This window comes from Oncorhynchus mykiss, chromosome 5 (genome assembly GCF_057628025.1).
Source record: "Oncorhynchus mykiss isolate SJ-2025 chromosome 5, ASM5762802v1, whole genome shotgun sequence".
Taxonomy (NCBI): Eukaryota; Metazoa; Chordata; class Actinopteri; order Salmoniformes; family Salmonidae; genus Oncorhynchus; species Oncorhynchus mykiss.
The window spans coordinates 79,892,501-79,906,488 of NC_143026.1; the positions used below are offsets into that span (position 1 = coordinate 79,892,501).

The window sequence follows — 13,988 nt, forward strand, 5'->3', positions numbered from 1 at the left end:
CACACACTAGTTTGTCACCTCTCTTTTCTAGATCATTCTAATCGTATTAATGTGAGTGTGTCGCAGTTGTAAATGAGAACTTGTTCTCAACTAGCCTACCTGGTGAAATAAAACATAAATAAAAGTGTAGCAACACGATGAGTTTGTACGTGACTTTGCATGTGTAATAGAGCGTAGTTTTATAGGCACTAACTCCGCCATGGCTCTTTGGCCTATGGGGAAACTCATGTTTTTGGGGGGATAAAACAGTCTTATACAAAACATATAAGATCTCTTAAGCCTGTGTTAACCTCAGAACTTATTTTATGTGTTTATCCCAAAACCCCATTATTTCCCCATCCATTTCCCCATAGGGCTCACCAACGAACCAGAGGTAAATCATTTCCGTTTTTTACAAGCTGGGGAGCTCTATTCTGACAATTGTCTTTTGCCTGTCTCATGTTCTTTGTTTGTCCATTTCCTTTCCTTCTGTGTGTGTCTGTGCATACCTCTGTGTATGTTTCTGTGAGTATCTGTCTGTCTCGTCCCATCTCATGTCCCCTCTCCATCAGGGCTCCCTCCTCACCTCAAAACCTTTCCGTCTCAAGCCATTCCCTGATGCCACACCAGTCTCTGACTCTGCAGTATGTCACAGAACCCTTAGGGGCGGGGTGTCTCGCCCCTCTCTGCATGCTGCAATGTCCCCTGATCCCTCTATCTACTTTATCTTTCTCTCTCTCTCTCTCTTTCTCTCTCTTTCTTTCTTTCTTTCATTCTGAGGAATGGTGATAGATTCAATCAGACAGAGGAAGCCATCTTCAGTGCAGCCTGGTGGAGCTCTGGGCTCCAATGTCATACTTCCCTACATGTTCTATTCTGCTGTGACTTTTGGGTCATCTCAGTCCTCTGTTGTCTCAGTCTACATTTTCATCTTGCTGCTGGGCCAAACTGGCCAGAATGATGCTGAGCTTTGATTTGCTGTCTGTCTGTGGCTCAGTGACCCTCCCTCCCATCTCTTCCTGTATCAGTCTGTTTCATGCAGCTGGTGAATAAACTAGCCTAAATGCTGCTCTTTTTGCAGAATACTTACTGTTACTGTCTTTCCCTGTGTTTTTATTTGCCGCTCAAATCTGGAATGAGCAAACTTCTGACTTCCCCTGTCTTATTCAAGCATCTGTCTGTGATTTCTTTAGTACATTTATGAGTTCAAACTTCAGAAAATCTTTGTACCGATATTTAACTTTTTAACAAAGTTCTATACGTTTAAATTCCTCTTTACTAGCACCTGTGAACAGTTTGAAAAGTTTAGCATGAATATTAGTACGTTCAAGTAAGTTTGAAAGGTATAACCAAAATAGTTTTTAGTTCAGAATGGCAGTTGGTAAATGCCTGAGCAATTAATTCACAGTTGACCCAGCAGTTAACAGGACCCTAATAAATGTGTTGGATAAAATAGTAACATCATTATATAGTATTACTAATAGTGTATCTCCGTGGCTTCACTGCTAAAGGGCAGTTGGTACCCTTAATCGCTTCAGCGGTCTTTTGGGCTCAGGAGTCAGAGGTTTCAGTTAATTAGGCTCCAGATCTCTCAATCTCCACTGGGGAACACTGACCAACAGAACCATTAAACCACTTTGTACCAGCCTGTTCCGACTTCTGACATTACACTACTGCAATGTTCTAGCCTTCAATCTCTTCTACAGTCTATACCACTGGAGAAATGTACTCTGTGTTCTGTGCTTTTATTTTATTGAAGGTGTCTGCCCTAGCACAAACTAAAATGGCTAAGTCTGGTACAAAACGTTCACTTCTTCAGGGAGGTGGTGAAAGGTTCAACTCGTTACGTTGACTTTAAAAGGAAAGGAAAATAACTTTTTCTTGATGTGTAATGAATGCCTCTTGACTAGTACTGGCATTAAATGAACACTGTTATGATTTTTTTCGCTGACTCTTTGATTTGATAAGACCTATTTGCATTTGTTCCAGGCAAATGGTCAAGATGAAAGCAGCAGCAGTAATAGCATTTACCCTCCATCCCCCTCCAAACACCCCTATCCGAACCGCAGTTCCTCGTATTGTGTTGTAATCACAGCATGCTCCAGTCTTTCACCTCAATCATTAGCATTTTGCCATTAATGCTTTTGTAAGCCTCTGCTTTGATGTTGGATTTAATTAAATAAGATACAATTATGAAGTTGATTGATATCACAGTTGCTTACAAAAGCCTCTCACAAAGGAGGGGTGGTAGTAGAGGAGTAGAAGCACTTTAAGTGGATGCTGCCACAGATTGGGTGGATACAAACAGACAGACAATGGACTCTGAGAACGGCTGAAACAGCAGGGAGGTTTTCCTACCGATGTAGACAAATTTAATGGGTCTGCTATTACTATTAGACACTAGATGGATAGAAATGCAGAGAGAGGGAGAGGAGCTAGGCCTAACTTCACAAACATTGAATTGTGCATATGATACTGCCAATACTGGCTTAATATTAATTCAGATGATTGTGTGAATGGTAGGTCATGGGATCCTCTTCCTCTGGATGAGGTGTGTCCGTGTGTGTGTCCGTGTGTCCCATTCCCACAGCCCTTACAGAAATCTGTAGTGAGTGTCTACACTGTGTCGCCCTCTCTCCTCCAGCTCTCCATGCTCTTCACCGAGGAGTGTGATAAGGTGATTGGCCTGATGCATGTGCACTCATTCAGCTATGACTTCCACCTGCGGGTGGTTCACCAGTCCTGTTGCTGCTACCGTCTCTTATGACCGAAAATAACTTCTGGATGTCAGAACAGCGATTACTCACCACAAACTGGCAGAAGCTTTTTTTTTTCTTTAATGAGTCCGACGAGCCCAACGTGAAGAGCATACTGCTTTCCCGGGAACAGGCCCAAATCCCCGTCATTTGCGTGAAAAGAGGACGGAGGTTGGGCTGCCTTCTGAGAATTTAACTCACCTCACTACTTCAGACCACACCAACTCACCTCACTACTTCAGACCACCTCACCTCACCACTGCATACCACACCACCTCACCTCACCACTACATACCACACCAACTCACCGCACTACTTCAGACCACACCACCTCACCTCACCACTACATACCTCACCAACTCAATTCACCACTACATACCACACCAACTCACCTCACCACTACATACCACACCAACTCACCTCACTACTTCAGACCACACCACATCACCTCACTACTACAGACCACACCACCTCACCTCACTACTACAGACCACCTCACCTCACTACTTCAGACCACACCATCTCACCTCACTACTACAGACCACCTCACTACTGCAGACCACACCATCTCACCTCACTACCAGAGACCACACCACACCATCTCACCTCACTACTACAGACCACCTCACCTCACTACTTCAGACCAAACCATCTCACCTCACTACTACAGACCACCTCACGACTACAGACTACTGCATCTCACTACTTCAGACCACACCACCTTACCTCACTACTTCAAATCACCTCCACTCACTACTACATGCCACACCACCTCACCTCACTACTACAGACCACCTCACCTCACTACCAGAGACCACACCAACTCACCTCACCACGACATACCACACCAACTCACCTCACCACTACATACCACACCACATCATCTCACTACTACAGACCACACCACATCACCTCACTACTACAGACCACCTCACCTCACTACTACAGACCACCTCAATACTACAGACAACACCATCTCACTACTACAGACCACCTCACCTCACTACTTCAGACCACACCACCTCACTACTAGAGACCACACCAACTCATCTCTCTACTTCAGACCACACCACCTTACCTCACCTCACTACTTCAGGCCACACCACCTCACTTCTTCAGATCACCTCACCTCACTACTTCAGATCACCTCACTACTACATGCCACCTCACCTCACTACTACAGACCACCTCACTACTTCAGACCACACCATCTCACCTCACTACTACAGACCACACCACCTCACCTCACTACTACAGACCACACCATCTCACCTCACCTCACTACTACAGGCCACCTCACCTCACTACTTCAGACCATACCACCTCACCTCACTACTACAGACCACCTCACCTCACTACTTCAGACCACACATCTCACCTCACCTCACTACTACAGACCACCTCACCTCACTACTTCAGACCACACCACCTCACCTCACTACTACAGACCATCTCACCTCACTACTGCAGACCACCTCACCTCACTACTACAGACCACACCACCTCACTACTACAGACCACACCAACTCATCTCACTACTTCAGACCACACCACCCCACCTCCCCTCACTACTTCAGACCACACCATCTCACCTCACTAAAACAGACAACCTCACCACTACAGACCATCTCACTACTACAGACCACCTCACCTCACTACTTCAGACAGCACCATCTCACCACACCAACTCATCTCACTACTTCAGACCACACCACCTCACTACTTCAGATCACACCACCTCACCTCACTACTTCAGATCACCTCACCTCACTACTTCAAACCACACCATCTCACCTCACCTCACTACTACAGACCACCTCACCTCACTAAAACAGACAACCTCACCACTACAGACCATCTCACTTCTTCAGGTCTCATCACCTCACTACTACAGACAGCACCATCTCACCACACCAACTCATCTCACTACTTCAGGACCACACCACCTCACCTCACTACTACAGACCACCTCACTACTTCAGACCACATCACCTCACTACTACAGACCACATCACCTCACTACTACAGACCATCTCACCTCACTAATACATACCACTCCACCTCACCTCACTACTTCAGACCACACCATCTCACCTCACTACTACACCCCACCTCACTACTACAGTCCATCTCACCTCACTACTACAGACCACCTCACTACTTCAGACCACACCAACTCACCTCACTACTTCAGACCACACCATCTCACCTCACTACTACACCCCACCTCACTACTACAGTCCATCTCACCTCACTACTACAGACCACCTCACTACTTCAGACCACATCACCTAACTACTACAGACCACCTCACCTCACTACTTCAGACCACACCATCTCACCTCACTACTACAGACCACCTCACCACCACAGACCACACCACCTCACTACTACAGACCACCTCACTACTTCAGACCACCTCACCACCACAGACCATCTCACCTCACCACTTCAGACCACATCTGCACGGAGCCTTCACCGTGCGCTGCCACTTTAAGAGCGCATGAGCAGTAAGGAAGGAGGAAATAAAGAGCGCTCATTCAGCTCTTTGGGGAGGGGCTCTTGGGTGGCGCGACAGTTTGATTGTGTGTGCTGTGCTGCAGAAGTTTTGTTTGTTTTCAGCGTGTGTAGTTTATAAAGTATTTAACTCAATCATCGGTGTAATCGCTCTAGGTCGTGGTTGTGTTTGTTTGGGACCGCGCCCGTTATGGATCGCATGGATTAGTAGCAACCTTGTTGCGAAGCTTTAACATAAAAAACCAACAAACCATAGGAAGGTCAGACAGTACACCTGCACGCCTGAAGACCACCGCTAAGATCTCTCTTGTTCTCTCTTTCTCTTCCCTCTATCGTTCCAGTTCTTTAACCTGCAACAGACTCTCTATTTTTCAAATGCACTTCCCATTGAAGTTCATTAGAGTTGGACTATTATGACGAAACATGTCTTTTTCAGGTCCTGTTTGAATGGCCCCTATTATCCTGCTGCTGTGTTGATTTGGCAGCAGGCACCTCTATAGCATGCTGCTCTGTTCGCTCATCTCTCTGTTGAGGAAGAATCTCAAAAGCCAATCAGCACACTCTACTGTACACATACAGCATAATTATTGAGCCTACTACACCTATTATTAAAACACATCCGGCCGTTGATTGGATTGTGCCTCCATTCAGAGAGATTGGATGGTTCCAGTCAGGTGTACACGTATTAGATGCAATAGCCTAATTTCCAGTATCATGCCATGTCCATATTAGGTTATTGTGTTCCAGTCGTGATTGGATTTGGATAAGTACCTCTGCAGGTAGATAAGCATGTATTTTGTCAGTGCTGTAGCCTTGACTAGAGTTTCCTGTTAGTCTTGTATCCTTTTAAATGACTACCCATTAAAGTTGTGCTTGTTAGATGGATACATTTCATTTCGGTAACAGCAGTAAGTCACTGAGAACAGATAATCCCTTCTACAATAATTAAACAACGCTTCAATCCAGAGAATCATGAGAAGGGTTTATCAAGAAAAAGTTCAAAAGGACTAATTCCAGGTAGAAAGGAGTTGGAGCACTCAACAAAGTAAAATAGATCAATCTCCAACTCCCTTTTACCTGGAATTAGTCTTTTGGGAGTTTTTCTTGGTAAGCCATTCTCATGATTGTTGTCGTTGTTGAGCCCCCATCCTCTCCTTTGTTTCCTGAAGAGTGGAGGCCCACCTGAACTCTGTTCACTTCAATTCAATAGTTAGTTACTGATGCTACCCATATAGCCTCTACTTGTTGGTTTTGTAAAATAAAGATCCCTATGGCCCTTCTTGAGAGCTCCAATCATTTCAATTATTCTTCATTATACTCAGTTTAAAGTACCCTGCTCCAATTACACGATGGTTGGAGCAACTATGCATCTGTGATTTTCCAAATGTCTGGTGGGCGGGTGGCTTCTCGTGGAGATGGTATTCAAGGTTAATGCCCTCTAGTCAGTAGAGGAGGAGGGTGGGCCAGGCCTGCTCACTCCTGCCTACTCGAGGAGACCGAGAGCCTCATAATCACAGAGGCTTGCATCTGTGTGTGTTGGAGAAACAAAAGCATCCTTGGACGACGGTGATAATCAGAGGTGTGCTTGCATGTTGTTGGCGTTGGAGAGGAGAGAAACGCAGCTCGTTATCCATGGAGAAAGGAATCATGATAATCACAAGCTCTCTCTAAAAGCCCTCATACCTTCCCCTGAGCCAGTGGTTGTGGGCTCCTGGGCTGCTCACTCTGTGACTGACAGCTCCTCCAGGTCTAACAGCCTTCCCACTGTGCACTCAGCTCATCCCTTATGGTGCGGCAGGTAGGGAATAGAGCCGTATCCTCCCTATAATAACCACACAGGCGTTATCCTGACATCAACATAAGGATAGTGGTGCCGTCGTATCCCCTAGCACAGCTGGGAAACATGTCTATGCATACAGTATATCTGAATTGTGATGATGTGTATTAGGATTTGGCTATGTGCAGTATGTGTTACATAGATATGTGTTGCGTGTGGTTCCATTGGGTTTTTCTTGATCCTCTGTCATATCTCTGTTGTGTTGCGAGTCCCCACAGAGCTGCAGGATTTGCATCAGTCCTGCTGAAGACTGAATGTAGATGCTTTATTTTGATGATTCCCAAAGGTTTCATCCATAACAAACTGTTGCGTCATCCACTTCATTTCTAGCTTGAAATCATCTTCTGAAAGGCGATAGCTACCTACTAGCTAGCTACCTGCTACCTACTCTGCCACACTGTGCTACCTACTCTGCTGTGCTACCTATTCTGCTGTGCTACCTATTCTGCTGTGCTACCTATTCTGCTGTGCTACCTATTCTGCTGTGCTACCTATTCTGCTGTGCTACCTACTCTGCTGTGCTACCTACTCTGCCGCACTGTGCTACCTACTCTGCCACACTGTGCTACCTACTCTGCCGCGCTGTGCTACCTATTCTGCTGTGCTACCTATTCTGCTGTGCTACCTATTCTGCTGTGCTACCTATTCTGCTGTGCTACCTACTCTGCTGTGCTACCTACTCTGCCGCACTGTGCTACCTACTCTGCCACACTGTGCTACCTACTCTGCCGTGCTGTGCTACCTATTCTGCTGTGCTACCTATTCTGCTGTGCTACCTACTCTGCTGTGCTACCTATTCTGCTGTGCTACCTACTCTGCTGTGCTACCTACTCTGATGTGCTACCTATTCTGCTGTGCTACCTATTCTGCTGTGCTACCTATTCTGCTGTGCTACCTATTCTGCCGCACTGTGCTACCTACTCTGCCACACTGTGCTACCTATTCTGCTGTGCTACCTACTCTGCCGCGCTGTGCTACCTATTCTGCTGTGCTACCTATTCTGCTGTGCTACCTACTCTGCTGTGCTACCTACTCTGCTGTGCTACCTACTCTGCTGTGCTACCTACTCTGCCGCGCTGTGCTACCTATTCTGCTGTGCTACCTATTCTGCTGTGCTACCTTCTCTGCTGTGCTACCTACTCTGCTGTGCTACCTACTCTGCCGCGCTGTGCTACCTATTCTGCTGTGCTACCTATTCTGCTGTGCTACCTACTCTGCTGTGCTACCTATTCTGCTGTGCTACCTATTCTGCTGTGCTACCTATTCTGCTGTGCTACCTATTTTGCTGTGCTACCTATTCTGCTGTGCTACCTACTCTGCTGTGCTACCTACTCTGCCGCGCTGTGCTACCTACTCTGCTGTGCTACCTATTCTGCTGTGCTACCATTCTGCTGTGCTACCTATTCTGCTGTGCTACCTATTCTGCTGTGCTACCTACTCTGCTGTGCTACCTACTCTGCCGCACTGTGCTACCTACTCTGCCACACTGTGCTACCTACTCTGCCGCGCTGTGCTACCTATTCTGCTGTGCTACCTATTCTGCTGTGCTACCTATTCTGCTGTGCTACCTATTCTGCTGTGCTACCTACTCTGCTGTGCTACCTACTCTGCCGCACTGTGCTACCTACTCTGCCACACTGTGCTACCTACTCTGCCGTGCTGTGCTACCTATTCTGCTGTGCTACCTATTCTGCTGTGCTACCTACTCTGCTGTGCTACCTATTCTGCTGTGCTACCTATTCTGCTGTGCTACCTATTCTGCTGTGCTACCTATTCTGCTGTGCTACCTATTCTGCCGCACTGTGCTACCTACTCTGCCACACTGTGCTACCTATTCTGCTGTGCTACCTACTCTGCCGCGCTGTGCTACCTATTCTGCTGTGCTACCTATTCTGCTGTGCTACCTACTCTGCTGTGCTACCTACTCTGCTGTGCTACCTACTCTGCCGCGCTGTGCTACCTATTCTGCTGTGCTACCTATTCTGCTGTGCTACCTTCTCTGCTGTGCTACCTACTCTGCTGTGCTACCTATTCTGCCGCGCTGTGCTACCTATTCTGCTGTGCTACCTATTCTGCTGTGCTACCTACTCTGCTGTGCTACCTATTCTGCTGTGCTACCTATTCTGCTGTGCTACCTATTCTGCTGTGCTACCTACTCTGCTGTGCTACCTACTCTGCCGCGCTGTGCTACCTACTCTGCTGTGCTACCTATTCTGTGGTGCGACCTATTCTGCGGTGCAACCTACTCTGCCACGCTGTATTCCCTATACAGTGCTCTACTTTTGACCATGGCCCATAGTGCACTACTTTTTATCAGAGCCTATGTAGGGAATAGGGTACCATTTGGGATGCGGCCTGTGAGTTAGTTCCATACCCCTAACCCCTCTGGGCACGTCAGAAGTCTACATGCTGTTCACACCAAGGGGATAACTCTCCGCTCCCAGAGGTCTACTCTGCCTACATGTGATAAGCAAATCTAGAAAATCCACAGCATCAAATCAATTTCAAACCAAATTGAACTACAAATGGAATGTGCAATGTGTCTGATGATACCCTTGGCTAGTGACTATTCATTTAAATGATGTCTCTTTCATTATTAAATAAAACATGATCCAATCTACCATGAGGTTGAAGCTTCTCAAAGTGCAGAAGGTCTTTATTCTGAGGAGGATGTTAGCATGGATACTTCCCAAAATGACGCCCTATTTCCTATATAGTGCACTACTTTTTAACAGTGCCCATAGGGCTGTGGTCAAAAGTAGTACACTATATAAAGAATAGGGTACCATATGGGAAACAGCTGTAGCTAAACGCTGCTTTGCTTCACAACATTTCTCAGTGGTCTTCCAATGTTTTGAATTTCAAGAACAAGTAAAGGACGGGAGTTGACTATTGAGATGAATTTCAAAGCAAGAGTGCTTAGAAGCAAAGATCAGAAACATTAGGCTACATATATAGGAAAAAGGGTGCCATTTGGGACAAGACAATGGTTTATAGTAGAGAGCTACCCTTTTTTCTAAGATAGTTATATGCCTTATTATTCTTTAATCAAAGATGTGCTCTTTATTTTAGTGTGGTGGTATAGCTACAGTAGAGAGCTGCCCTCTTCAAAGAGATAGTTATGCATCTTAATCAACGCTGTGCTATTCAAACTAGCTCTGTCTTTCCCACAGGGATCTCGGCATTTATCAACAGAAAAGTCCTAATTAAAAACCCAAACATCCTATTTATATGTCCATGTTAAAGAAGAAGTGGAATGGAAACTTCACAGTCAGTGATCTGAACACAGATTAAGAATGTAGTGAAGTATGAGAACTGAGTAGGCTCTGCAGCATTGCAGAGGTCGCTGGTGGAAATGTCCCTACAGCTCACCCGCTGCCTTGTCTTCCCTTCCGTTCCTCTTCTCTACTAATTTTCTGCTATTCATAGATGTATGCCAGGGAATCACTGATTGTCAGCCAAGCAATGTTAGATTCAAAGCCAATTGAGTAATTGGCGTGTACTATTTGGCCATTTTTTTAATTTGCAAGGGAATATCTAGAAGAAGTCTTTGAAGGATCTTTAACTTAATTCCTGATGTATCCTTTTCTCAGTGTGTAGGCTCATTGTTCCTCCAATAGTAGGATTTATGTAGCTGGTGCTGGTTTGAATTTGGGTGGTAACTGGTCAGGGTAAAGCATTTGTTTCTAAGTTAAGATCTTTGGTTCGAAACTTTGCACAATCAAACTTTGGGTGTTTTCAGCAATGTGCGGCCCAAGTGTCAAGGCTTCCTCTCCTCTGTTCCTATAGGAACAGATATAGGAACTATCATTAAACTGAAGACTCTCTGTAAATAATTATCTGTAATTAGTTACTCGATTAAACTGAAAAATCATGTAACTATAATTAACTAGGAAGTTGGGGCAACAAGGAAAGTATTCAGATTACAAAGTTATAATTTCCCAATATAACCTTTCAGATATTTTTCTTCATTAAACAGCCCACAACCATATTACACCATTCTACAAACAGTATCATCCTCACTCATTCCTCTTATACAACAATTAGATGTAAACCTCATATCTGAGGCTATTATATAAACAGCGTTACGGTAATGTGGCCACACCGTCTCCCATGAGCTTCCCCAAGTTGTGACAAACGCACAACGTTCGTAGCTGGATTCTTCACCCCTCCCTGATATTTTACACTTTCTCTGGAACATGACATTTGTTCGTACCTCAAGTTCTGTGAGGTGGAAGGATTTCCTTTGTCTCCATGAAAAACTACTCTCTATAACTGTGTCCACGAGGCAGGGTCTTCCTTAGGAATTTACGACCTCACTCTGCCCACAGCAGTCTGGTTGTAGAAGCAGAGAGCGGGGGAGGGTGCTCGCTGTACTCAAAGAGGGCAACGTCATGACAACACTGTGAGAGCATTTAGCACTGTGTGACCCAGGCCTCCATCTTTCTTTCAAGGCTTTGTGTCCTCTATCTTTGTTCCCACAGGATTGTTTCTTGACCATGAGTCCCAGCTGGTACCAAAGTCTGATCAAAGTGTCGCTGACTCGCTTCCCTCAGAGCTGCCGACACTTTGACCAGAGTGGCAATCAGTATCTGGTAAGAACAAAACCACTAATATAACATATACAGTGCCTTGCGAAAGTATTCGGCCCCCTTGAACTTTGCAACCTTTTGCCACATTTCAGGCTTCAAACATAAAGATATAAAACTGTATTTTTTTGTGAAGAATCAACAACAAGTGGGACACAATCATGAAGTGGAACGACATTTATTGGATATTTCAAACTTTTTTAACAAATCAAAAACTGAAAAATTGGGCGTGCAAAATTATTCAACCCCCTTAAGTTAATACTTTGTAGCGCCACCTTTTGCTGCGATTACAGCTGTAAGTCGCTTGGGGTATGTCTCTATCAGTTTTGCACATCGAGAGACTGAAATTTTTTCCCATTCCTCCTTGCAAAACAGCTCGAGCTCAGTGAGGTTGGATGGAGAGCATTTGTGAACAGCAGTTTTCAGTTCTTTCCACAGATTCTCGATTGGATTCAGATCTGGACTTTGACTTGGCCATTCTAACACCTGGATATGTTTATTTTTGAACCATTCCATTGTAGATTTTGCTTTATGTTTTGGATCATTGTCTTGTTGGAAGACAAATCTCCGTCCCAGTCTCAGGTCTTTTGCAGACTCCATCAGGTTTTCTTCCAGAATGGTCCTGTATTTGGCTCCATCCATCTTCCCATCAATTTTAACCATCTTCCCTGTCCCTGCTGAAGAAAAGCAGGCCCAAACCATGATGCTGCCACCACCATGTTTGACAGTGGGGATGGTGTGTTCAGCTGTGTTGCTTTTACGTCAAACATAACATTTTGCATTGTTGCCAAAAGGTTCAATTTTGGTTTCATCTGACCAGAGCACCTTCTTCCACATGTTTGGTGTGTCTCCCAGGTGGCTTGTGGTAAACTTTAAACAACACTTTATGGATATCTTTAAGAAATGGCTTTCTTCTTGCCACTCTTCCATAAAGGCCAGATTTGTGCAATATACGACTGATTGTTGTCCTATGGACAGAGTCTCCCACCTCAGCTGTAGATCTCTGCAGTTCATCCAGAGTGATCATGGGCCTCTTGGCTGCATCTCTGATCAGTCTTGTATGAGCTGAAAGTTTAGAGGGACGGCCAGGTCTTGGTAGATTTGCAGTGGTCTGATACTCCTTCCATTTCAATATTATCGCTTGCACAGTGCTCCTTGGGATGTTTAAAGCTTGGGAAATATTTTTGTATCCAAATCCGGCTTTAAACTTCTTCACAACAGTATCTCGGACCTGCCTGGTGTGTTCCTTGTTCTTCATGATGCTCTCTGCGCTTTTAACGGACCTCTGAGACTATCACAGTGCAGGTGCATTTATATGGAGACTTGATTACACACAGGTGGATTGTATTTATCATCATTAGTCATTTAGGTCAACATTGGATCATTCAGAGATCCTCACTGAACTTCTGGAGAGAGTTTGTTGCACTGAAAGTAAAGGGGCTGAATAATTTTGCACGCCCAATTTTTCAGTTTTTGATTTGTTAAAAAAGTTTGAAATATCCAATAAATGTCGTTCCACTTCATGATTGTGTCCCACTTGTTGTTGATTCTTCACAAAAAAATACAGTTTTATATCTTTATGTTTGAAGCCTGAAATGTGGCAAAAGGTCGCAAAGTTCAAGGGGGCCGAATACTTTCGCAAGGCACTGTATACAGATATAAACACTACAAAAACATATATATTGAACAAAAATATAAATGCAACATGCTACAATTTCAAATATTTTACTGAGTTCACATAAGGAAATCTGTCAATTTAAATAAATTCATTAGGCCTAATCTATGGATTTCACAACTGGGAATACAGTCATGTTGGTCACAGATACCTTAACAAAAGTTAGGGGCGTGGATCAGAAAACGCATAGAGTTGATCAAGCTGTTGATTGTGGCCTGTGGAATGTTGTCCCACTCCTCTTCAATGGCTGTGCGAAGTTGCTGGATATTGGCGGGAACTGGAACACGATGTCATACACGTTGATCCAGAGCATCCCAAACATGCTCAATGGGGGGGGGGGCATGTCTGGTGAGTATGCAGGCCATGGAGAACTGGGAAATGTTCAGCTTCCATGCATTATCATGCTGCAACATGATGTGACGGCGGCGGATGAATGGCACGACAACGGGCCTCAGGATCTCGTCACAGTATCTCTGTGCATTCAAATCGAAATCAATAAAATGCAATTGTTTGTTGTCCGTAGCTTATACATACCCATGCCCACCCCACCGCCACCATGAGGCACTCTGTTCACAACATTGACATCAGAAAACCGCTGATCAGCAAATCACACAACACCATCCACGTGGTCTGCA

General features: G+C 45.0%; 1 protein-coding gene across 1 annotated transcript in view; it reads left to right on the forward strand.

Annotated features, from left to right (window-relative positions):
• The window catches only part of LOC118936475 (KICSTOR complex protein SZT2), a 131,340-nt gene that overhangs the window by 115,143 nt on the left and 2,209 nt on the right, over positions 1-13,988 (forward strand). The window contains 1 exon segment of the mRNA XM_090236706.1: positions 11,574-11,684. Coding sequence (XP_090092832.1) covers positions 11,574-11,684 — 111 coding nt within the window.